Genomic DNA, 27,868 nt, shown 5'->3' with positions numbered 1-27,868 from the left:
TCGTTAATCGTGTCGATGAAGTAGATAGCGTTTGCCTCGTAAGGTAACAAGCAAAAACAAGATTGGTAATAATGACATTGAATATCTTTTCACGTTAACGTTTGTTACCGGAATTATTTATTAAAACTGTGGTTCAAGTAATTACTATCTAACGTGATTATAGTTCTCGTTTTCAGTTGCTGTAATATTCCGTTATTCTTGATATAACTTTTGAGTTAATAAAGCGTTGTCATAACTTTACAGTCAAACCAATTAATTAGCACATGCTAGATTATTTGATCACAGTAACAAGACTCGTTTTCATTCAGTTTGCCGAACGATATTTTCAGATAGGACAAATCGAAAGTGGTTAAAGACTTGACAGATAATCACCTGCATAACTAGAAATTTTTCTCGAAGTAATTAGCGACGCAATTAACGTGTGAATGCCGGCACTAAATTATTCAACTGATAATTAAATATTCGTTGTTGTTTTATTTTCGCTCTCGCTATAAAGTTGAGGCAGGTTTTCATTTCGATATTACGAGACGCGGACCTCTTTATACGCAAACATCAGACTTGCACGCTTCGTTGTACATTCAATGGGAGTGGTGCGTCAAATATTGTAAGCGCATTAACGCCAACGTCAGAATCCAACGGCCGTAACGAGCTCTCAAGACTTTTGACGAGCGTCAAATTTACGATAAAAGTTTGGACGGAAGAGGAAACTTTACAGCTGAGGTGGTATGACACTTTCCTAAATTACACTCGTAAAATACTGCTGTTGCAAAGCTGATGAAAATAGATGAGAAAATTTGCAAGGATAAAATTTATTTCATTTGCCATTTAAAAAAGACGTTTCATTGGCGTAGTAGTAGAATACTATTTCAATTAATTTTAGACCAAGAAGCACAAAAATTTATAATGTGCCATTTTTACACTATCACATATTCTCCGTTATTATAATCTAGATTGTGTCGAATCTGCGCTACTCTAAACCGAAAAATTTCTTTAACGCTTTCAGTCATACATTTTTCATATGCACCGATTTCGATGAAAATTGGTACTCGGGGGTTTTCGGGGTCGCTGATTACGAATCCGGCATTAGATTTTCAAAATTCAAAATGGCGGATCCGATATGGTGGACGTAAAGTTTTATATCTTATATCTTCCTGCTCAACATTTTGGCCTGAATTTAGTTATTCGGGGGATTTTGGAATGGCTGATCACGAATCTGAAGTCATAACTTCATAATTTCTAAATCCAAGATGGCAAACGCCGCTTTTCTTCTACTTGTTTTTTTTTTCAATATCCCTATTACGACGCACGCACGCACATATATATTTAAATGATAATGATAAGGAACCACGGATTTTAACCATCTCAAATTTCATCTCAAACTGACTGAAATACTTATTTCTAATGTACATTTGAAGGAATATTCCTGATAAAGTAAGATTTTACGTGATTGAAATTTTTATTGTGAAATTGCCCAATTGGATCGACTATAGCGGATCCGCCATTTTGAATTTTCGTGATCAGAGACTCAAAAAACCCCTGGATACGTATTTTCAGAGGCCTTGGTTCAATACTAGAGCTCTGAGGCGATTTCTTAAAAGGTGGGACCGTAGCGGTCCCACTATGACTGAAAGGGTTAAACCAATTGGTAAATTGTTATAATTAATAAACTGGGAATCAACGAATACTGAAACCAGTAGTGAGAACAGGTTCGAATTAACTATTATATAACGCGAACATGTTTTACGCGTTTTTTCATGCGTGTTTTCCGCACACGAAGTACCCGTTCCAATGACGGTCGAGCGAGTCTGCGAATGCGCATGCGCGGAGTGCTGAAAGGACCACTTTTAAGTCCTAGGAATCGAAAGTGCTTTTTTCACTACTGCGCGCACGCGCTGTCGTGAACAAATCTGACATTACGCGAAACCAACCTCCGAGAATAGTGTGCAACAAAGAGGACAACGATCTTTTCGCCTCGCGTTTTTGCAATATTTGTCTTCGGCTGGTATTCGTGCCCACCTACGACTCATGTTGCAAACTTACGCTTGACCCGAAAAGACCGCGTTTGCCTTCTTGTTTCACAATATACTATTTTCTAATACAGGAATCGACTGACGGTGATTTATTCGTGGCCGTCGATTTTTCGGAGTACGATGTTAATCACGAGCGTTTATTTCTTTTACTCGTGTTATTAACGCAAATATTCATCGTTCGCGGTTAGGTATAGATAAATGATCGATCATCAAGTCAATATTTAGATAAATCGTTTTTTCTGTGTGTGTCTTTTTTGCAGGTGTCGATCCTCGTCGGCCATGCGAGCATAACAAACACACTCTGTCCATAATGAATAAATAAGTTATTTTTTGCCCTCTGTACCGCAGTATTATCGGTATAAATATTTCGCAAGAATATACGGCAGACTCGCCGTCGTATTTTCGTTGAGTAAATTCTCTTGCAGATTTTCAAAAAGCTGTTGTTCACATCCGCTTATACATACATACACCTATAATATTTTTTATCTCTACCGAGAAAGCGAAAAATCGCACTTATTTGCAAGTCGGAAAAAAAAAAAATTGAAATAATGACATCTATTTTCCTGACTCCATCTGCACGCTAAAATGAAAATCATCGGCGATGTTTTCAAGTTTTTTTTTTTTTTTTTTTTTTTTACACACGCAGAAATATGTACAATTTCGAAATCAATTGGAGTTGTATGTAACTCACCTATGGGCGATGCTGTGTTGGCTTCCCTCAGGCTAACGGTTTCCGGTTCGACGCCCGCCTCGTCCTCTTCGATAAGCGGGGGCGGCGGAAGCGCCGTCCGAGTTTCGTAGCCCCAGTGTTGTCGAAAAGCTCGAGCTCCACCGTCGAGACGAACTCGAGGAAGTTCGACGAACATCGCATCGCCGAGCTGGAAATTATGGTGGAAAAAATCAGCATACAAATTCACAATCTGAAGTAAAAACAGTATTTTGGATATGATCATTTGTCAACATCTAGGAAGCCCAACTAGAAACATACCATACATCTATAAGGACGAATCTCGGGACAGAATGGAGTGATTAAAATACTTGTGCCGATCGGTATTTGTAACATCTAAACTAAACTCGGGTGGTCCGGTAAGTAGATCTTTGTATGCAAAATCTGAATCTTGTCATAGGAAGTCCATTTTGCTATCAAGTTTCAACTCACAGAAAGACGTATACTTAGCCTTTTCGACGGCGGCTGCAACACGGGAATAGAATACACAAGTGGCTTCAAGCAAAGCTGAGAATATATCCTAAACTTCAAAGTTAAATATTGAACTTTGTTTTAAATTTCCAGCATGTTCAGTTTCCAATTTACGGTTCGTTGCAGAACGCTGAAACCAGGGTTTTGCAATGTTTCAAATATCCATGTGAAGAGGAAAAGATAATTGCAGAAGTTATGCACTTGTATTGTCAATGATTATGAAAAAATGATTGTTATCAGACTGTGTAATTACGTGTTCAATAACACGAAATAGGTACAGCATTGTTGATTAATAAGTTAATAGTGACACATTGTTGTTTTTGAATCAAACCTGAAACGAGTTTTCTTTTTTTCTTTGTACAGAAATTTTACACGTCCGTTATCAACGTATCGTTTGTTTCTACTGTCACTTGCGTCGCTACTTATTGGCACATAAGTTTTGTTTAGAAAGAAAACTCGTTCCAACTTTGATCCTAAAAAAATAACGAGCCACTGGAAACCTATTGATGAACATTACCGTACCTGTTTTTTTCCATACCAAATCGCATATTTTTCTCGAAATGAAAACGCGGTGATACGCGACCATGTCGCAGAGTTCAAATTTCCCGAAATTCCATTGCAGTCATATTTTACCAGATAAATGCGAAGTGAGAACTACAAAAACAGTGCATTTAGTCTGAAAAAATCAATAAAATCATTTCACACGCACGTTGAATGGATATTTTTCTATATCTTTGTACTAAGCACTCACAACTCTGTATCTTACACTAAACACTACCAACAGACACATCGATGATTCAGGTAAGAATTGCGCCAGTCAAGAGAAAATCTGTCGAACCAGCTCGTCAAGCTGTCAAAGCAAGTACAAGTCAGTCGATCTGACGACTGAATTCGATGAAACGATAAAACAATAAAACAAGATCCTCGTCATCCAGGCGAATTTGTTCCTTGCGCCGATAAATCTCGCCGTCAGAATATATAAAATCATCTTTACTGCAGCACCGTTTCGCACACTCACATATCCACGAACAACATCCATCGCCGCGTCTGCTTCGTTGACATCAGCAGTTGAACCAAGAGTCGATAGCCGAGTACCTGATCACCACCGAATCGCGAAGTTGAACGAGCGTAAATTTGAACTAGGATGACAAAAAAAAAAACAAAAATGACGAGGACTACAACATACTAGCGATGCTGCAGGTCAGCGAGACGACTTCTAAGTAATCGAGCAAAGTAAGTTGTGGCTCGTTCGTCTTGGAGAAAACTGTTGAATTGACCTGGCGACACGGTGACGTCACTCATTAAGCTTCATTCTATGACGTAATTCTCGCTCCGTCGCCAACAATGTTAACGTACGCTGTAGGCGCTTGTGTCTTTCCATGTCTGCACAAGTATAGAGTACGTTTACCCGCGTGCCATGAAATCTGACCCACCGATTAGCCGACTCGTTGTCTTAACGAGATGTTCGTTGTGATAACAGTACCTAGTTTCGAAATGCTCGGCTGCCTTTCATTTTCAACTTTTTTTGAACGATTGTCGTGAGGACAGGTTGCGAAAAATGGCCTGTACCTCATGACCGACGGTTAGAGCAGCTTGATTTTACTCGAAAAATAGCTTTCCGGTCAAGAATCTCTTTCGTGGTCGGATTACCGGCAACCATAGTTACAGGGAAACTGTAATCACATCTGACCAACTATCGAAAATCCGTTTCAATAATAACGTCAGGTCTTCATTGGAATATCAAGCTTTTTACAGTATGAATTTACATTGACAGATTGGGACAAATAAACATTCAGTCGCATTGCTATCGTTTTCTGAAATGTACAATCTTGCTGGACTGACAACCGGAGCCGATTATTACCTTCGGGTCAATTCAAGTTTCAATCATTTGCTAGTGAATGGACTGGCAAAGAAGCGAACAAGAACCTTAAACTCTTTTCAGGAAACACGTCAAGTGTGACTATAGAAAAATTCTTCATTCTACCCACTGTGTTTAAGAATAACGTATATCAGTATCAGGTAATGGAATCAAAAAATTGTAAACTAAGTTGAAACTATAATTGGACGTTATCAACTAACCAACAGGAATTCATACCGACGGTGTTACGTTCGCAGTTATCCAAGTCTCGTAGCGATGTAACGCAAACGTTCCAGGGCGTGAATTAGAAGAGCAGCGTAATGTAACCACAGCGAAGAAAATAAAGAAGAAATAAATGAACAAGTCGCAAGAGAGAACAATATCCTTTGAATGTCCCACGGCGTGTACACAACTTTCGTAACCTTCGCTTAGCGATTGTAACACAAGCCGGAATTGAATTGGCAACGCGAATAGGTTTTCACGAATTTTTTTTCAAACAGCCGTTTTTGTTTTCTATTGTTTTTCCGGTCCTACCGTGGCGTGAGTAACAGCTTCGGTGAAACGTTTCCCGAGAAAGTGGAACTTCAAGCAACGACGCGTGTAGGTACTCATCACGTGGTAATACCGTGCCTTGCAGTCTTACGACACGCCGTGGCGGGAAGGTGTAAGTTTTAAGTTTACAAAAATGAGAACTGAAAACCGTGCGCAAATGGAAACGCGGACGATAGAAACGAACGATGAACAACAACGCGCGGAGCTTGGCGCAAGACCACCACGGAGCTGTTTTACTGATTACAGGAAAAAAGACGAAACGCGAATACATAAAACGAAGCCGGATCAACTTTATCCGGTTATAACGTACCACGTTTCACGGACGTGCGATGAAAGATATTATTATAAAGGTCAGACGGAACGACGGAGAGAGAGAGAAGAAAAAAAAAAAAGAAACAGCGAGAAAGAGTGTCTGAATGATGCTTGAAAATAGTTATACATACGCACCAACACCTGAACTAAACACAGACAAATTGTAAACCATTAATATATGCGTGTTAAAAACTAGAATATTATAACACTTTCAACATCAATGATAGCGGTAAATGATGCAGCATACACGGGAACAGATAACGAAAATGTAATATATGGACTAGTGCATGGGAAGGGTGTCAGCTGGGAAAGTGTGTTCAGCTAGGAGTATAAGAAAAATAATCACGAACCAACCTTAGGGTGAGACTTGAACATACACGCCGTCCCAGCGAATAGCTGCGTCCGTGATAATTAGTAAAACTTCTTAGACTTGGAGCAGAGATAGCAGATAGTTATATTAAGCACATGTACATTCACGGTAGGGTGAACGGCCTGTTTTCCCAGTAAACAATCGCCTTGTCTCACCTGGCTCCGGTTTACCCAAATTTTCAAACAGTGAGAAGGGAAATATATAATTAAAATCAACTGTATTCCAATTAAAAATTTTAATCAGAGTCCGAAAGAACCGTCTGCAATGGTCATGGATCAACGTTAACAATATACCGTCTACACTTCTGACAAACGCTGTTAAATGAACTTATCAAATATGCCTAGGTAAAGATCGTTAGTTTATGGACCATTGATTTCACGTTCGTAATTATCATGATGGGATTTTATACCTAACCCGGAAGGTATTGAAAAAAAAAACTTGCGAGCAATAAATCAATTGAGAGATCCTCTCTGTGTTATCAGTATGAAATGTGTTTTGAACGCTACCATAATATTGTCAACATGATTCCTTGCGCCATTTTTAAGAGCAGTGTCATGGGCTGAGAAATCATTCGTGAGTGTTCGATGGTCGCCAACAATTCAGATGCTTCTCACCGACCAACTTTTATGAAGTTTATGAACTTTTCCTCCGTTATTCATGTTGTAAAGGATCATATTAACAATGATTATTACTCGTGACGAGCGTGTGAGCCAGATGATTTAGGAGTTCAGATACTGACGATCCTTACTTATATTGCTAATACACGATAGTGAGCAATATACATAGAACACTGTTTACTCTGGAAATGCTTACTGTACACAGTTTAAAGTTCAAAAAGGACACCCAGGCCGTAGAACGAATACGTCAAAGTACTGGGTATACCTTGTACTCGTGCAGCGCCACTGAAGTTTGCGCACAAGCAAAGGGAAAGATAACGAATGAGGAAGGGAGAGATGGTAAGACGTCGTTGTTCTAACGTACACATGGAAATTCACTTCAATCACACACGGAGTAATCGCATCCCCTCGCCGTTCGCCCCTTCGTCCTTTCGCCCTTTCGCTCCTTCCATTCCTCTCGTCTCGTCCTTCTGGTGCTTGAAACTAGTGGGCTCTCTGTGCTGGCAGCGGGAGCAAAGTCACCCGTCTCTTAGCGGCTGCTGGCTTAATCAACGCCGACGAAGAGGCCCGGTGGGTGGGCCTTGACTCAGGGTAAACAAGGGCTGACTTTTACACTAGAGAAAACGTGACTGCTCTCGTCTCTCGGAATACGATACGAATGTGTGCACAAGGTGCGCGCGAGCGCGAAAGCTTTTTCTTAACTCTCCTCGTCAAAGCAGAGCAAAGGAGAGGAGTAAATAAATCGCGGAAAGGAAATAGACCAAGTGGCAATTAGCCCTGGTACGAAGAATTAAAGAGATGCATGAGACACTGCCAGAGATGCAAATTCGCTCCGGTTGCGTAGTATTGAAAATTCCCAACTTATCATAGGTCGAATATTCTGTAATCGTTGGTTTCTAAATGAACATCTTGTTCAACAATCAAGCTCAAAAGTTACCGTTTCTTTCCTCTGATTAACCACGATTACAGAAAATTTTTAGTACGTATTCGCAATCTGGGTAACTTGAGAGGTTGAAGTTGAAGTACCCTTAACGTCACAACACATTCGAACAAACTTTTGCTTGCAAACAAAAATTTCAGTTTATTCAAATTCAAGTAAATTTTGCGTTGTTACGGTTTATTGAACTCCAGACGACAAATCCAAAGATGCGAAGTAACCTATGAAATAACTGTTTTTCCCTTATTCGTTGGAAATCAAACGGATGATTTCAATTCACTAACATTAAATTCGAAAGATTTCTATCTTAATATATGACTTTCCTTCATTTTCAGGGTACCATGTAATTTCGAGTGAATTCTGAATTAAATCATAAAAAATGAGCTAAAATTAGTCAGAAGACTGAGGAATTATTGGATATCAGTGTAGACCACTCAGTGAACTGAAAATCAACGGAAGAGTCGATTAATAGAATGTTAATGAATCGAAATGGTTGGCGGATACCGCAAGACTTCGAACGATTTCATTGATTAATAATTTAATGATGTTCAACGACTTCAGTCATCTCGAAATATTCCCCGTTATTTCATAGAATATTTCAGTCATTCCAGTACCTTCAATTTATAATTTGATTTCTAACTGTTAAATTTACGACTGCTCCGAGCGAATGATTCCTCAGTTTTCTTCAAATATACGTACACAGTTACAGCAATAAACACTTGATGTTCAAAAACTATCTATCCCAGTCGTTTCGCGCACAATCCCGGGTTCATACACACTTTCATTTCACTCTCTGGAACAATATAAAAATTGGAAGCGTGAAAGAGTTTTGCAGCTCGATAGGACCAAGAAGAACCCACATTCGGAGGCGAGGGGTTTAAAGCATTTTACGTGTGTGCCGAAGGCGTGGTTCGAGAACGCGTGGGTGGGTTCATCCTAGACGTCTCTAGTTTCATCCCCCGCTCAGAGGACCTCGCATCCCACTTTGGAGCCCATTCGTTCAGCTTCCCTTCCTACTACTTGCCTCCTTCCCTCCTTCCTTCGTTCCTTCCTTGAAAGGAAGAATTTGTTTAGCTCCGTGAAACCTGCACCGAACCCGCAATAAGACAAAGGGATCCTCTTAGAAATAGAACCACTCTGCACGTCGTCTGTTATACGTATGGCGGGCGGTGGAAAGGCTTGGATGGATGCACGCGCACATCACCAATGATATTACGTTACCACCCTACAGATGTTTACGGATGTAGGTAATTATAAGATGCAACGTTATGGTGCAAGGGTGGAAAAATCTCAAGCAACTAGATTTAATTCAAGCTCTGATTTGTCGTTATTTCGTCTTCGCTTGGTATCGTCCTTGAATTTTTCTTCAATCGATTGTCCGACATTTTAATACACTTCGACTAATCTTCGCTATTTTTTATTCTCATTATCAATCCTACGAGGAATCATTCTCTTCGAGTTGACAGAACCCAACACTCCATTCAAATAATTTTTGATAAAGTAGACCGAAACGGTGAATAAAAAATAAGAAAGTAAAATTTCTCATTCTCGATTACGTGCTCGAAATCCGTAACTCGACAAAAAAAAAAAAAAACCATCAAACTGAAGAAATCATTAACATAAAATGACTGAATACTATTACAAGGTAATAGAAAATTTGTGAGATTGTTGAAATTACCTGGTTTAAGATTAGCGACTAAATGGACTAAACTGAACTGTGACTCCACATACAAAAATTGAATCAAAAGATCTGTGAGAGCTACAAGACATGTACGAACAAAGTTTGAAAATTATAAAATTCACGAACAAAGAATATATGCGATTCAAAAATGATCGGATACAAGAAAAAATGCTTAGTGAAATGTAAAAATAAGTTATTTCAAACCTGTCTCAGGTAAGATTCTCATCCCGAAATCTAAAGCGTACTCCTGCAGTTTCGAAAAACGTGACCGATAGAGGGACGAGTATTTTTTTTTTTTTCTTTTTTCACTTTATCGTCGTCTCGGTGTTCAACTTTATCACGCGCGACGATCGGACTTCAATCGTCTTCAATTTGGAAACGACTGAGATACTTCCGATCCGGTGTATAAACGTGGGTATATCGATAAGCGCCTATATATCCCTGTCTGTCTGAGGAGTCCGGAATAAACATCCCTAGCTACACCTTTCGCGGTAGGACATAAAATATATCGAATGGCACAGACGCGTAACGCAGACATAGACAAAGTCGATTCGCCCGTCTCTTTGCCGAGGAAAGGATAAAAGTAAATTCAACGGGGTTCGAATAGCGAATGCGACGCGGCGGAACCTCGTATGAATAAGTTTGGAAAGAACTCGCAGCGAATTATAAGTGAAAGGTGGTGGTTTTTTTTTAAGTTATATTTATTGTTCACGATAGGTGTTTGGGTAAATTATTTGAATCAGTGGTATTGAGCCGGGTATTTGTGAAATTTGATGTTTCTGTCATAGAAATTACGGAAACAATCAAATTAAGATCATTTCCTGAGACAATCACTTAATTCATCACTCAACTTACTTTTTTTTTGAAATTGTTTTATTTCATTATTTTTCAAAAAATTTGGTGGATAATCGACCGAAAGAAATATATCTCAACAAGGTTATTCGCCATTTTTATTTAATTTAAACCTGTCATTAAAGAAACCAAAAATTTTTTCCTAACCAGATATCAGAAATTTCCTTTGCAGCTCAATTCGATCGCACCTATAATCTATAAATAAGCAATGTATGAATTTTCAATTGTTTCAAGTTTTTCGAAGTGGAATAATTCACGAGACACGAAAACATTTCAAGCATGAGATAGATGGATAGATAAATAGATAGCCGTTGGAACACAGAGAAGCTGTTTGAGAACTTTTATTCTGTTTTCTAATTTTTCTACAAGAAAACTATTGAACTCATACTTGTCGGACGGCAGCTGGCTACAAAGAAACGCAGAAAAATGAGCGCGAATTTTAATTTTAGACAACTTTGTTCACGAACTAGATTCGCCGTTTTCGTTATTGAGAAATGGAAAACTAAAAAACTCTACCGAAGTGACAGATCAATGAACGGATTTTCCAGAAGCTTCAACATTGATTGGCATCTGGAACGCAGTGACAACTTTCTTGCTAAAAGAGTTGGTTGGTTGCAAATCGATACTTTTTATGAATTTTGTAGTGAGACAATCATATATTGACTATTTATAAAATTATTATATTCGTAAGTTATCCTCAAGATCTCTAAATACAAAAATACAAAATACCGGAATTATAAACGACAGCGTCAGTTCAAATCACTCTAAAATTGTTAAAAATCTACTACAAAATTTGTTTGATGTTACTGTTATGTTATGTTGTTATTTCATTCAGAAGACTGTCTTTACACGGATTTCCTTCTTTTTCCTTCGTAATAAATTCCATATTACAATTTTTTGATCGTAATCAAGAAGTGTGCAATGTTGTGAAGTTAAACGTTCAACGATACAACGTACTGAAGAAAAAAACAGTGTTTCAGTGACTTCGTAGAAAATGGTATAAAATAAAGGTTGAGATCTGACGAATCTGTTGAATTTCGAAAAATCTCAAAGTCATTTATTTGAGACGAAGTATCGACAATAAAGCTTTTCTTCGCAATTCCAGTATTTTTCAAATATCATCTTCGAAGTTTAAGGATACTACAATTAGATGAATACTCGATGCACGACCGCATCGTAAGAAAAAGTGAAGATTTTTAGACAGCCAACTTTTTTATTCGACAAATCAGTAGAAATCGCACAAAACGACCGCGACAGCAGCATCGAGCAATGTAATACCGTTAATAAAAAGTCCAAGATTCGAACCATAAAGTGTCTCATCACGTCTCGCGCCCTTTTCACATCGACAGTCGAGTTCGATGGAACATTGCGACGCGTAGAGGAACCAAAGGATCCACCAATACATGCCACCGTACAGTTTTGTTTCCCGACGAGTTCCGCTGCTCCTGGCAATCCAACATCTCGAGTACGACGAGCACGTCTTCGCCTGGTAGCCGGGTATCGAACGGAGCTGCTGCAACGGCGCGACGGGCAGAGAGGAGGAAGCCTGGATAAACTTTTCGATTGAATTACGGAGCGTCGGCAAGTCCCATTGGTTCACCATTCTCCCGGTGCAATGGGGGAGCCTTCACGTAGGTGTTGTAACGCGCAAAGGTGCAGCTCGCAGAGCTCAATCGGGACTTGGGGAGACTCTCACATCGTCATCCCAGCCCTCCTAAGACGATAAGCGACGTCTGCAACTAGCTACGTGCCTTTCGTCTCCATCTCATCGACCGGAAGACTCTTATATATTTCATGCACCTAAGCCGGGGAGAGAGGCGTCTCACATGTACACATAGGTACCATAGTACAGATCTTGATGATACGAGCTGTGTTCACTGTACTCGTATTACGTGACATCGATCGGCAAAAGTTTGAAACATGTTTTCTTCGTTCTTTTTATTTTGAAAGTTTGAGTCAAGGGATTGTTCTCTTGATTCGACTAAATCCTATAGCCGAATGCGGCGAACGGAATGCTTTGTTAATTTAAAGAAATACTTATGTCGGACGAAATACTTGTGACAACTTGATGTAAAATTGAATCGAGCCTTTGAATGATCATACTGATTATCAATTTATTCAAGATAACACGGCGCGAGTTCCTTCCGATAATGTAAATTTTTTGTCAAGGAAATGGTAGATTAAAATTACTAAAAATTTCATCGAACGTACCTCAATCGTTTTGTTTTAAAAATATGAAACTGATGTATCGAAACGAATTGAGCTTGTTCTAATTCACGTTATGTCGAGTCAAGACTTCAACGGTTGTAATAGGTTGTGAAATATGTTGTTACAACAATCTTTTGCATCGATTGAACATTAGAGTTACTCAAGTGCACACAACGTATTCTTCGAATGATGTCATTTACAATTCTGTTGACTCAATGATTTTGTGGGATTTACCCAATATTTAAAGGGTAAAACCCAAAAACTTGTTGTTGTATACGTAGAAGTATAAGTTGAACATTTGTCAATCGTTTCTGTTTATTTGTAGTCAATTTTAATTTCAATGACTCCAACCTTGGTATTATACTTTCTTCGTTTGTAATAGGTTTGATGACAAAATTTATCTCACGTTATCCGTGTCTGACTTCCTAGCCGATTACCCGGTTTTACAACTATCTTTGAAGTTACTTTTCCATAGCGAGAAAATTCGCCGCCTAGCGGCCGTTTGTAGTACCAGTATACTGATGCTTACGACAAATATATTCTTTACTTTTTTCAAAGAACGTGGTATTTCTTTTACCTCGTAAACAAACAAGTGCAACTTATTCAATCAGTTACTCCAAACAAGCGCTGGCTAGATCAACAAAGTATGGCATTCAATCGATATAAATTTTTTGTTGGCTAGATTCATGTACTTGTTTTATTCGAAGTACTTGGAGGAATTTTGTTGACTCAATTTTGGAAACACGTCGAAAGGTTCACTCGAATCGATACTGCACTCGTTCGTGACAAGAAAGGTTTTTGTTGAATCAAAGAATTCGCTTGACTAAATCATTTCGACAAACAAACTGAGTCGAAATTGTTGAATTGAAGTCGTCGTATTTGGAACAAATACGGGATATTAGATTGAAGAGAATGGACTCAAACAAGACATATTTTCATGGTTCAAGGATTCTTTTTTCTCCGTGCAGGATTGTTTGGTGCAAAATCTTGCACCAATGAAAATTTGCTCATCAAGATCAAGTAAATACCCATTTGTTCAATCACGTGTGAAACTGAATAAGTTTATTTCTAATCCCATGAGTATACTGACGATTATGTGATGCAATTACACGTTTACTCGAATCAAATAGGAAATCGGTTTTCTTTCTCTTCAAGTACCAACTCGACAACATTTCGATCGAACTTCATAACTTTGTTAAATTACTCGGTACTGCACGGATTTCAATATAATTAGTACAATATCGTTCAGAAAACTTTCTTTATATACTTCACTGAATTCTACACACGGGATTTCATATCACATAAATTGACTTTATGACATTTTATTATGTTTCACGTAAGATTTTGGAAAATTCAGAGGACTCCGTGGAATTTCGTGAAACTTTACGGGAGTAAATCACAAGACGTATTCGGATTTCAAAGGATTTTACGACTGTCTTGAGACTTTGTAAGACTGTCGGGTGACTCCATGTGTCAATATGAATTTCGTGTGCAAACACGGTAACTCGCAAGATTGGCATGAGACTTGGGGCGATTTCATTGCAAGATTTTAAACGCTCGATCGGGTTGCATAAAATTTTTCAGGATTGTATTTGCCGTGATTCTTCATCAGAATTCGGAATATTTCAATGAAACTTGATTGATTTCAAACGTCTTAACGAGTTAATCACCAAGAATTTCAAGAGACTTCGCGTGACGTTTAAAAATTATGACAAGGTTAAAAACAGTAGATAAGGATGACGCGTGCACGAAGCAAAACTACTGTTTTGCATCTTCGCAATAACTTTGAAATAAAGTAGTTAACAAAATTTAAGTAAATTTTGCTTCATCGCATGGTTTAAATTGTATCGAAATTGTGTTCGGACCCCTTATACATCCTGCCACGACTGACGCCGTTATAATGTCGTGTCATCACCAAATGTTTAATATTTCGTTTGCGTGTGTACCGTTGCTGCATCGACCAGTATTATTGTGTAAATAGTCAGTCCCGAGATTCGAAAACAAGAACCCTTTTCAAAATATTTCCGTTTTTTTCACACTTCATTCCTTGGGGTAAGATTTCTTTGGCTCAATGTTTGCTCATTACGCACAGGGGCCCTTTATTACGATATATTAAAATCCAGACGAACCCGAAGTTGCTAAGTAATGGTTTTTCATAGGAGCGCATGGTTGCATTAACGTCAGGTAGTTCAATTTTTCTGATTTTAAATACTGCATGAGACTTCGCCCACTCCGCCATCTCGGCAACGTTTTTTGGTCGATAGGGCGGATATTTTTTATGTCCAGTGGGCCTGTGGTACTATTTGAGAAAGCCTTGCATAAATAATTTCTGATTTTTCAAATGAAACCGTTGGGAGATGCCATTTTTTTTCAAGTTGGTACAGAGAGCACGCTATTGGTCGGACAAAAAAACTTTCCGGGCAAAAAAGTTGTCACGTTTATTTTTCAAATTTCAATGGTTTTGAAAAGATAATTTTATATATGCTGGGATTGCCATTCGGTGACAAAAGAGGTACAAATTAACTCATATCTGAAAAAAAACCTCCCTCGTTTTTTATTCAGAAAAAATGACCAACTTTATATATATACCCAGATCCTGTAAAAAAAAAAATTGTCATCAAAGCGGCGCCGACGGTTTTATATAAAAAAAATTAAATATTTGAAATAGGGAAGATGAAATGCCAAAAGTGCAGTGGATAATTTTATACGATGATCCACGACAATCGAAATTATTGGAGGTTTCATAGGCAGTTAGTTATAAATTGCAACGGAACAATAAACTGTTTGTTATATTCTTTAAACATTCAATTCTTTTTTATAAAACCATTGACTCCATTATGATGATAATTTTTTCACACGACCTAGGCATGTTTCAAACGACGCTCATTTTGTTCTAAATAAAAAACAAGCGATGTCCTTTTTCGGATTCGAATTATTCATCAACTTTTTTGCCGAAAAATGGCAACCCCAACATAGATGAAATTATCTTTTTAAAACCAATCAAATTTTGAAGAAAAAAAGGGAACAACTGTTTTGCCCGGAAAGTTTATTTTTGTACATACAATAGCTCGCTCTGCATACCAACTTGGAAAATAAATAGCATCCCCTAAACAGTTCGTCCGAAAAAATCGGAAATAATTAATAGAAAGCTTTCTCAAATAGTACTACAAGCCCACTGAATAAAAAAAAAGTTAGCGTGATGACGGAGAATTCCTCGTTTAAGCCCTACTCGACGAGTATCCAACACGCCTCGAGCGATAACAGGTAGAATGTAATATTTGAGAATGAGCTTACCGCCATGTCTTCGCTCCGATAGGCGGTGAGGGTTTGTTCATCTTGCAGAAGAACACAGTAGCACGGTTCCCAGCAAGCCTCTTCGCCGCCAGCTTCAGCGACGCAACAATCCGCCTCTGTAAAAGTAAAGATAACGGAAAACAGATGAAAAAACTGTCACAGTACTTGCGCGCAATGAAAAAGGAATTCGAATTACGGGTACACAATGAATTTCTTGACGGCCGTTTAAAACTTTAAACAACGTCGACGACGTGAGACGAGAAGAATTATACGCGAGCCGCAAGCAGTCAGCTGGGATAATTTTGTCACGCTGGTGAACCTCGGTTCATGGACCAACGAGATAGGGCTGCTGCTTTATTTTTTACCTTAAATTTTAATAGTATTTATAAGAAAAACACGAAAAAAATTCATTGGAATTTACTAAATTTTGTGGTAAATTTATTGTATTTTTAAATAGAATAAAGGGAGAACGTATGAATTCACTGTTTCGTATTCGAATAAAACTTTCAATACAGTGTACATTGAGAGAAATTTTTAATTTCTGTTACCGCTCAGTTCTTAACTATTTTTATAGTTTATCACAACCGAAAAATATAATTCTAGGTACTAAATGAAAATTAGGATTGTAGCTGTTACCAGAAAGTCTAGTATCCGTCGCTATTCTTTCTCATTACGATCACTGTTACTGTATTTTCTTGCAGCTGGTGCGAAAATTTAATGCTTGTCCAACAATAAATTGATATTAAAGCCTCGTTTAATTGAAAAAGTAGAGTAAACCTCACAAACTGATTTTGCTCTGCAATTATCAAAAAAGGATCGACAATCTCGATTGAACTTCGACTTCGTAGGAAGTTCAATCAACATACGTTTTTAACAGTGAATCTCGCAAATCGACGAGTGACAATGACCACAGTAATGATGTTACAGGATACATTGAAAGAGTATTGGACGCAATTTGTAATTAATTACTTTTAGGTTAACGATAATATAAGAAATTTGTACTTGGGGCTGGATAGCATAAAAATGATATTTTTATTATCTAATTGAGGTAAAATGAAAAACCAATTTCAATTGTGTTTTGTATTTAGGGCTGAATAAGTTACAACTTTTAGTTTCATTTGTAATTAGAACGAAATGAGATGTGATTTGTACGTTATTACCATGTCAGTTATGAATTAAGTTTTTAATTTCTAACTTGCAACTGAACATTCGTACAATTTTTTACATCAAAATTGTCAAAACCCGACATTTCTGAGCGTGGAAAAAACAACAAACTTACACAAACTTACCTACCATACTTTCCTAAAGCTATCGAACAAACCTGATTAGTCGAACACGATCGCTTTTTCGAGGCAAGTGAAAATTCAACGGCCTAGATAATTGACGCTGGTCTTTGTGTGAGGAAAAGGACGCCGAGTATGGGGCAAAATGAAAAAGTTGCGTATAACGATGCGGATTAGTTTCCGGCGAGCACCTGTTATTATAACCGCGGTATCCGATGGTTCTCTGGTAGGTAACTAGTTCGACGCGATGGTGGTTGAACGATAATACGCCTATAGGCGAGTACCTACGTAAGATCAACGAAAGTAGGACAAACTTGTGATCGAGACCAAAGATTTCTCCCGCGGGTAAAGTGTTCGATTCATTGGCATTCGATGCAGGCTTTACACGTTCGCGAGTTCACGATCAAATCAATTGCGAACTTATGTATTGAAAATCGTATATACTGTTCGTTATGCAGAAACACGATTCGACGAGAGAGAGAGAGAGAGAGAGAGGGAGAGTGAGAGAGAGAGAGAGAGGAATTCGTATAACTTTGTCGGAGCGCACTCCAGCCGCACGTTTCACGCTTTCAAATTAAATTATAAACCGCAACTTTTAATTATACCACATACATATGCGGTATATGTATTGTATACACAGCCACGTTCTCGACATTCACCGAATCCACGCAACGTAGGATAATTCAATCCTCGTTAAAGAACCATCTAAAAATGTCCAAACTATTCATCTCCTTTTACTTATAAGCCCGCAAAAAAAAAATTCTTCTGTCCCCTCGGAGTTATAAAGAAATTAAGCACGTTTCGACGTTCGGTGATACATTCGTTTCGTTGTAATTTTTTCGTTTCGTGATCGTGCGAATTTTTAACCTAAATTTTGAGAAAAAAAAATTGAATTTTCGGTGAACATGTGCTACGAAAATTTTGCCCTTGCCAAGATTCGAGACTTTTTTTCTGTCTGAACAATGCGCGTCGTTCGATTTTGAGAATTCACACGTTGCCTCAAATTTCTGAACACCACAACACCGTCTTATGCTCCTTTTTGGATACGCTGATCGTTTTTGGTGGAAAAAAAGACAAAGCGTTTTTGCTCATCAGGCTAGTCAAGTTTCGACCTCGTGAAAAGAGTTTTTGCTCGTTCAAGGTAAAGCAAGAATGAGCCGGCACAATCTTGAACCGTACCAAAAATTGGCTACAGGAAGCAGCGGCTCATTACCTTTCTTTACTTTTTTTTTTCTCCTTTACCGCATTCAAATACCACAATGCTGAGATATGTATCGCGTTTACGTAATCACGAGAATTTAAAGTCCGCGGGTCAGAGATTAAAGTGTTACACAGTCCAAAATTTACTTGGTATTACGAAATGGGATTCGATGTTCATAACCTAAACTATTAAACAATTCAAATTCGTGTACATAAATGCAACTTTTGTTCCATTACAGCACGTAAATACTCATATTCACCGTTATTCTGATTACAGTTAAATACGAGGAGATCAGGATTCGTTGAACGAAGAGAGTATTTCTTACCAGGAAATGAATTTTTCAACAGATTCGGAATTTGACAAATCGATTTTCTGAGTGTATACCTCAGGATCGTTTCACCGTCTCTCGTTGTACCGTTATAATCAGAATCCATGCACCTGAAAAGTTTCGGTCTACCAAGCTTCATCGAATGATCATCCTGCTACACCAACGTTCATGAATCGCGACGATACTTCTTAGACGCGAATGAAACCTTGCGAGCTGAATTGACCTGTGCAATTATTATTGGAAACCCTTTCCGACTGAGCTCGATCTATCAAAGCTTCAGGTGCGTACAGGATTCGTCATAATTTTGTAAAAAGAAGAGCACATAGAATCGGTTTAAAGTGATTGAAAAAACGAATGAAATTCATTTTCACTTTTTCGCCGAACTTTATGTAGGCTAGTGTAAAATTTCATCGACCACCTTTAGGGACGATCCGATAAAGTGGGAAGGTCCTGTACAATCCTGCCCTCCTACGTTATACCGCGTCTACACGTTCATTAGACAGCAAATGACCGTTCAATCAGGATTCACTACAGATGCGTGTATCGGTGATTATGGTACCGACGTGTGCAGGATAGGGTGGATCCGAAAATGGACGTTAACCTCCGTCGCCTGGCACCTGACGCGAAAGGAAGGGTTGCTGGCTCGAGGCCTTCGCAAATGACGAGCGGCGTTCAGCTTAATTAGTGTTTAACTGCAATCTCCGGCGCCCGGCTACCGACTGAACAGGTACATATTACACGTTGATGATTGGGATGGGCGAAAAGCCTTTTTCCACCCGGAGGTACGGAATTGGCCACGAGCCCGATAAATAAAGTACGATGCTGGAAAATATTACGACAAAGTTTAATTAAGTCGTGGAAATTTGTTCAAGTTAATTGGAATCGAACTGAGTGACGGAAAACGAGATTAAAGTTAGTAACTTCAACGTAATAAGACATGGAATGAAAAACATTTACTATTTTTTTTTTTTACAACTCTAGAACGACTTTCAAGAATTTGATTTCCAAAGTGGGAGTATCTCTTGGTTTATTGCTACCAAGACGGGGATTAACGATTTTTCCAAAAAATGCATACGAACTCCAATCTGATGTTAAAAAAATGATTAATAATTCGTACAATCACTCTTAAGGCAGTGAAACTAATTTATGAAGATACTTTTAATATTCTTAATTCCAGGGTAAAACCTTTACAAAGTCTCGTGAAAACCATTCATTGACGTTTGGTAAACATCTTCTGCCGGTAAAGTCGAATTCCGTTTGTACGAAATAAACTTTCATAAGCTCCCGATCAAGTCTCATAAAGTCTCCCCGTGAAGTCGAGACTAATTTCTGTAAATTTTTGACGAATCAGTGGGAATTCGGTTAAGTCTTGACTTCTTTTATGCGAATTTCCATAAGGTCCCGTGAAGTTCCATGAAGTTTGCTCGCGAAGTTCGATGAATTCGTGTAAATTCTACGCAAGACTCCACAGCGAAGACCAGTGAAGTGTTCGGAGTTCGTTTTTGAATCCCTGAAGTCTGACGTGAAGTATAGTGGTCCCAGTGTACAAAATTTATTGACTCGATCAAACCTCTCCGTTTTATCTATGATCCATTAACGAAAAGTGGTACCATATTTCCCAAGTCATTGCGGGTAATCCTTCATTCATTATCAACATATAACAGATATTAGCTTTTACTATAGAAGAGATGTTTCAGCATTTTTATAGATCCTTCGAGGAAGAGAAAATATCTATTATAATTACCAACCACAGATTTGCACTTTAATATAAGTATACTACAAAGGGTATTCCATGTCACTTCAACGAGGATAATAAATTTCGTTTTCCACTTGATTTGGAAATGTTTCTTACAGAGTAGAAAATTGTTGATAATTTTTATATTCAAAATTTTTTTTAAACATCAATTTTCGCGATTCCAAATCTTTCGGAATACTGAAGAAAATGTAAACTGGAAACAAAAACCATTGCGTCACGGATCCGATCTTGAATGAAACTTACTAATCCTTCTCAGTCATTTGCATAAGGTTTCAAGCGGAACGCAATCGCATTTCGACCGAGTATTAATCTCCCGACCGATGCGATGGTCATCCATGGTGGAAGTGGTCGTCGGACCCCGAGGCTAGTTCTCTATGTTTGGGACTTTACTGGCTACCCGTTATCGTAGAGGAGCCTAGCCCAACGTATCCTAGCCTAACGCTGGATGGACTCGAAGCTACCAGTATCGTAAGGGGCTCTTAACGAGCGATACCTACTACAGGCAAGCGCGTTTTGTCAGGCACTGACATTGTCCCACATCATGGGAGAAGGAGGATCACGTGCATCTGGTAGGTAACGGTACGAGATGGGACGTACGACCTGAGCAAACCTCAGAGCCAAAGAACACCTTAGAGTTACTACCGTCTCTCTTTACGGCACTTTATCCGGCCCTCATTGTCTTTCTTTACTTATCTGAAATCAGCGGCAGCCTGCAAGAGACGCGACGGCTGGATGAAAAACCGTTCTCTTTCAACATCCGACCAATCAATTACCACAGCCAACGCCTAATGCGCGAAAAACTAGACCACTGATCCGACGTTCGCCACTGCGGGCGGATGTGAAGAGGATAATACGAAAAAAGAAACCAATTTTTTGTGCCCACTTATCTTTCAGAGTTCGGTGAACGAAAATGTATCTATCATTTTGCCGAATTGAGATAGTTACTAACACGTGATATTATCACGTGTACTGTACTCGCGGTACAAATTTGAAGACACTGAAACATCATTGAGACCTGCGGAAATGGTTTCAACAGGATACAGTGGAGTGGTTGCAGACGACTCGGAAAGAGAAACCCAACGGAGTTTTTCACCGTTTTTAATTAATCAAAGTACCGAGCTCGTAATGCTGCACGGAACTCAAAGTAATTTATAGGATATTGAAAATCAAAGTGCACTCTTTGATTTGCTCTGTCTGAAAACAATCATGCCGTAAATAAAAGATACCTGCAGCTGTGTCTGGAAATAAATATCTGGTCAGCATTTCAACTGCGCAAAAAAATGAACACCGCAGGGACGGATGGTACCGATAGACTGACGGAGATGATCGGTGATCGGAAAATTGGATGAATTTGTACAAATCACAGTTCCGCCGCCGCAAAGGAATATTAATTTACGAAGACGTTTCTGTATCGTGTAAAGCGCAACATGACGAAGCAGAACGGTACGGATGTTTCTAAAAAACGCCAATTGGCATGATTCGAGAACGAAGTTAGACTGCGGCGGGAGTGATCGAGGGCTAATTATAGAATCGAATTAATGTCGGGTGGTTGTTAGACTTCATACGCTAGTCAGAGATTAATTGATCTGTAGCACCGTGTATACATATAATGCCGATGTATGTACAATGTACATGTACGTATTTCCATGGATAATACGAACTACGTGAGTAATATATGTATACGTTTGTATGTACGATATATATATCTAGAAATCAATCGGAAATGGGCGCGGCGGATGGGCGGTATAGATAACGAATTAATATTTCGAGCCACCTGTGTTATAGTTAAGTTGGGTTGGTTAAAAATATCTGGATACAGGCGGTGTGTAAAGTTCGTTACAATAATAATTCTTTGCCCGATTGCTTAATGCTAAACAATCACGCAGGTCGGTGTTCTCTTGAATACAGAATTAATGACTGATCCGAATTTAACTTATAAACTATAACTTTGTTCGTACCGTTTTAATCATCTTATAAAGAAAAAAATCATGTTGCCAAGTGTTGTGAGATATTTTCGAGTCCTTGGAAGTCTTGTAATATGTCATATACTCGTATACGGTTATCTCAAATCATCTGGAAAATGGAATCTTCTGAGATGGAATATCTATGAAAAAAAGAAGACGAAAGTAACATTAAGTTCTTTCAGATGTTTCCAACAGTTCTGAAGTCACAAGGTCGGTTTGGGAGTGAAGTTAAATCTCGTGCAACACTCTCTGAAGTCGGGAAAAAACATTGCGAAGAAATGCACAATTTTTTCAATTTGATAATGACTTCGAAGGAGCTAAACTTTCAAAACACGATTATGTCTCGTTTTGTTACAATTTACTGAACTTCAGAAAATTCCAAAGTCGCGAAATACTTTATGGCTTTGCCTCAACACGAGTCGTTCCAAAAACGTTACAAACTTCAATTAGATGATAGAAATTATACGAGTTTAAAAAAATCCTCAAGTTTTCCTTTAAATCTTATAAACTCATGAAGTATGATACAAAAGCTTGCAGCCCTCAAGTCAAGTATGAAATGTACATTTTGTCGAAGTATGTTTGAATCGTCAGGTCAAAATCATGTTGAAAGGACAAAGGGATACAATAAAGAATGAGTTAACCTGGTTACACGCGACTTGAAAAGTCCCGTAATACTGAATTTAAACTGTAAACGCCATACTTCGTTGCCATAATTTTTCAACCACAGGGACTTTTTCCATCAGACTTAACTTGAATAACGTGACACTTTCTAAACGTCCGTTTTGTCATGTCATTAATTCAACAAGCTTTTCACAGAACTAGATCCTGGAGTTGAGAATATATTTTTCAACGTCAAGTACTACAATTAACAATAAAAGCTTATCACACTCGAATAGCCACAGATAAAAGGGAGAGAAAAGTTTTCTCGAACCACGCTAACCTCAGCGTACTTCACACCGCTATGTTTTCACCAATTTATGCGCTCAGCGCGTGTTGCAAAAGTGATGCACTGTAAGTACACGTGTGAATGTACGTACACACGCGTTATCGAATCACATTACCCACGATAAAGAGCGCATAGGTAGGTAGGTGAAGACGTATAATAAGTAGGCAAGGCACTAATGTAAGCAAGAACGAAAGAGGGACCGTAGCAAGCAAACGAGCGAGCGATCAAGCGTGGGCAATGCAGTGGATACCAAGCGAGTCATTTACCTGCGTTGATTTACTGTGCGCGAAAGAAGATTACAGGATGCGAGAACAGACGATGCTGGCTAATCAGATATACTTACCTACCTACTTACTTACTTACTTACTTACCTACCTACCCCCCCCCCCCCCCCCAAACTTCAAAATGCCAATAGTTACGTCGACTTCGCTTGGTAGGCTCCTAAGTTTCCAAAGTTCGTTCGACTAACTCTGTCGTCTGATGGTGGACAATCATCGTGGTGACGCATAAGTAAGTGTGCTTAGTCCGAAATCAGTGCAAGGAGTTTCGATAAGTTGACCATTTCAAATTGGACGACAAAAAAGCAGGGTGTTAAGCACTGTGGTTCCGTAACAACGAATTTACAGTTCTGCATCTAGGTTCATCGATCTGGAGAGATGTGGTTTCTTGAAATGAACTTTGTGAATAATGGTACATTATTCAACACGGGAATAATCTGCTTTTGATTCTGTATTGCATAGAGGAATTTATTTCCCACTCGACTCTGGTCATATTATTGACTTGAAAAGAAAAGAAGAGAAAATCTAAGAAACGCTTACAAGTAGTGCATCGATGTAATGTTTGAGTACTTGAAAAAGTTTAAATTGCATCGATTCAAGTCGTCGTTATTCGAGTACAAAGAATTAATCCAAATCCAATTACAATTATTTTACATACAAATTAGATGTTAAATATTATGTATAAGACCTCAAATATTTCAGATAAACGATTGAAAGCATTACCTGTTTTAAAAATCATAATAATCTTTTCATTAAAGCGTAAACGTGACCATTTTATTAGCCTGAGAGGTGGAATATTATTGAACGTTACATATTATAGAAAGAAATAGTCGAAAATCGAAAAAAAGAGAAGACCAGATAAACTGAAAAACTCAGTACCCAACACTTTTCTCCCGCAGATGAGAGAAAATGTATATGCGGGAATCGTATGCTACTTTTCACCCGCTCATCGGATCAAAAAAATACAAATTATCGCTGAGTCGGGAATAAATATAATTATGAAATTTCAAGAATTGATATCTCCGGCATCATGGACAAAGAAGCAACTGAAATCTCCACGAAATATACTCAGGGTCACGTTTCAGAAGACGAAAGAACGACTTGAAATAAGCACAGTGTTTATTTGTCGCGTACACGAGCCGAGTGTCGCCACTAATCGAAAATAGCGGTCTTCATTTTACTGGCAATGGCCACGAGCTGCTAGTATAATCTACATGCGAGACGAAATGCAAAAACAAATCAGAGATTGAGTGAAAGAACGCATCTCGAGGTTCAGTGTTGCCAACCAAGATCATTAAAATAACCAACAGTGAAGACCAGGCTGTGTCCATTTGGGAAAACAATGAGCAGCGCCGCTTTTGCCTATTCGTTCCGCATGTTTGGGGTTTGGACAGCGTATGTTCGTTACTGGTAAACTGAATAGCATTGTGTTTGATTAATGATGACATTGTACGCGACAATTTGAAACGGTGTTGATTTGGGGAAAATAAAATAGCTAATGGGCATGAGTTCATTTGAGAAGTGAAGTAGAATTGAAATGCCGTGAAAAGAGAGAGTATAATGTCGAATACTGGTTTGAGATTTTTAGCGGGATTCGGACTTTAATATTTACTCCCCATTGCAACGAAAAGTGAAATGTCCTGTACACACGTAATATGGATCCCGATGGCCGAACTCCAAACTGATAGTGATTCATTGGAACAAACAAATGGCCAGACTGACTGCGAAATTTGAAAGGTAACAGTTTGACTAGCTGTTTCGTGCGACTAACGGGTTTGTTATTATCGCTGTGCTCTGGGCAATTCCTCTGATAGTAAAAATATTCGTCATAACGTATCGCACTCTTGGATTCTCGTGCCACAAAGTCTGGATGAAGGGTCCGATCGTAATTAGGATTCCCGATGAAATTTTCTTTTCCGTGATGTATTTAACATTGACGAGACGTTGTTCTCATTAACTATCAATCGAGAGACGCCAACTGTGTAAAATCCACGCTGGTACTTCTGTCATTTCTTCTCCCGTTTCAACGCCTTCACTACGGTACTTCATCATCGTTTACCGCCTCAAAGCCCCGCGGCCATAGGCACAACCTAGTTCTGTGAGAAGACCGGTAAACATTGAGTAATGAGTACAAATTGAGAATTTCAATACTTCATACAATCACATCACTATTTTCGAGGATGCAAATGAACAAACGATGAGCAGTCTTTTCGTACCCACAGTTAGATCCATGATTAATCTCAACTACAATACCATGGAAAATTTAATCGTATATTCATATAATTATTGTTTAGACGTCAGATCCGCCCTTGTGAGACTCTGGAAACTTTTAGGACTGTGGCATCACATCGTGACTTACGATTTGAAATACCGGACTACTGGCATAAACTTTGACTGCTTGTTTCTTACAGTCAAAATCATGCGGTAAGGAAACGGACGCATCAAATTCCATCCGGCGGACCGCAAGTCCCGTAAAGTCGATAAAACACGGTTCTTATAAAGACCATAACTAACATCTGCTGCCGGTGCAGCACGATCTAGCCGAACGATCTATAAATCGGTCGGTCATTTGCGCTGAAACATAAACTACGCAAGATATTACACATAGTACAATAAAGATCGAATAATGTTCGCAGTGAGCTTACCGCCGTATCGAGCGAGGAGTACTAGATTTTTACATTCCACTGATTCAAATTTACCTGTGGATTCAAGTGACATTGTTGGACTTGAAGTCTATTGACAAGACTTGACTGACTTCGCCTGACGTCGTGACTTCACCAATCTTTATCTGATTCAAGTGATTTGATGTTATTTAAAACGGATCTAAGCTATTAAAAGTGACTTTGTGTGAAGTCAGGTGCTTCAGAGTGACTTCATGTGTTTCAATAGGAATTCAGAAGTCTTTACGCGACTTGATCGAATGTTGCCCGACTCTAAATTTTTCGACTCAAATCAAAGTTACTTTGCGTGATAAATCTTCACTTCGCATCACTTCGTACGACTTCACCTGACTTAAAACGAAGTTCCAGCGAATCCACATGACTTTACGTTACCTCACCTGAAATCAAACAGCAGATCCGCATAACTTCGGGTGATTCTACATAATTTCGAGTGATTTCAAACAGTAACCCAAATAATGATTTCAGGTGTTCCCTGTGCAACCCTGACTCGAAAAAGCTTCGCATAACCGCTGCTGACTTCAGGTAAATCCAAGTAACATTTACACAGCTGAGAGTTAAACCTCTCACGCGTGACTTGACACGGATCGAACATACAGACCTGATGTGATTTTAATACACTCCACATCAGTCCGGTTAAGACTCTTCACGGAACGTTTCACCACCACCTGACTTTGAACTACCAACAAGATATCTCACATCGTATAATCAGGATCGAGTAAGATCCGGAATGAACTTACCGCAGTACCGGGTGAGGAGGTAAAGGGTGCCGGCGTGGACACGGGCGTCGCACCAGGAGGCGGCGTCGCGGTCGCTGTGGGGCTCGAATAGGGAAAGGTCAAGACCTTCCATGTCGGACTCTCCGCAGGAGTCGCTGAGCGGTTCGACGGCACCTGCACCGATGGCCGGACACTGAATCACCTGGTCCTCGGTGTCGTCGGGGGCGGCGTCTGCGCCACATTCACGCAACCCTCTCGGCGTCAATGACATATCTCTTTCTCTCTTTCTCTCTTTCTCTCTCACACTCTCTTGCCGTACAAATACAGCGTGTATGCGCGTATAGAGAATACTTGTTCACGAATCACGCACAGAGTCAAATTTAATCGTCCATCCGATTTCCATCGGCACGCGCGATTATTTTAATTTCACCACCAGACGTTGCATCGATTGTTCTGTTATCCACATTGTAAATGAACATCTTCGTAATAGGTATGTTGTTATAGAATTTTCGTTTTTATTTTTTCAAAGATGTATTGTACCACGTGATGTCGCGCAATTATTATCAGCCTTCTATTTCATACTATTTAATTGTATAATCACGTTGCTACGTTGCATACGTACAATCTGCATACGCAACTACATTGCGTACACAGGTTACATATGCATATGCGTTCTGTATGAATATGTAATACCTGTATTTGCGTATAAAATTCACACGGTAGATATTAGGTAAAATTCATCCAAAATTTGAACAGTTTTTTCTAGATCCTAAAGAAACGTGAGAAATAAACTATTGCGATACGTC

General features: G+C 38.9%; 1 protein-coding gene across 6 annotated transcripts in view; it reads right to left on the bottom strand.

The window, feature by feature from the left end:
* LOC107216528 (ras GTPase-activating protein raskol) overlaps nt 1-27,868 on the bottom strand; it is a 226,219-nt gene that overhangs the window by 112,127 nt on the left and 86,224 nt on the right. Inside the window, exons 1-4 of one of the 6 annotated variants that reach the window (XM_046735803.1) lie at nt 27,084-27,709; nt 15,910-16,025; nt 6,305-6,346; nt 2,722-2,908 (exon numbers count right to left, since the gene is read on the bottom strand). In XM_046735803.1, coding sequence (XP_046591759.1) covers nt 2,722-2,908; nt 6,305-6,346; nt 15,910-16,025; nt 27,084-27,333 — 595 coding nt within the window. In that variant the 5' untranslated portion in view covers nt 27,334-27,709. Of the gene's footprint in view, nt 1-2,721; nt 2,909-4,246; nt 4,344-6,304; nt 6,347-15,909; nt 16,026-27,083; nt 27,710-27,868 lie in introns of those variants that run through there. The other 5 variants (XM_046735807.1, XM_015653746.2, XM_046735810.1 and 2 more) reach the window with 5 other exon arrangements.

This window comes from Neodiprion lecontei, chromosome 3, assembly GCF_021901455.1.
Source record: "Neodiprion lecontei isolate iyNeoLeco1 chromosome 3, iyNeoLeco1.1, whole genome shotgun sequence".
Lineage (NCBI taxonomy): Eukaryota > Metazoa > Arthropoda > Insecta > Hymenoptera > Diprionidae > Neodiprion > Neodiprion lecontei.
Note: the sequence above shows the minus strand (reverse complement) of the source record. Positions and strands in the feature narration are given on the sequence as shown.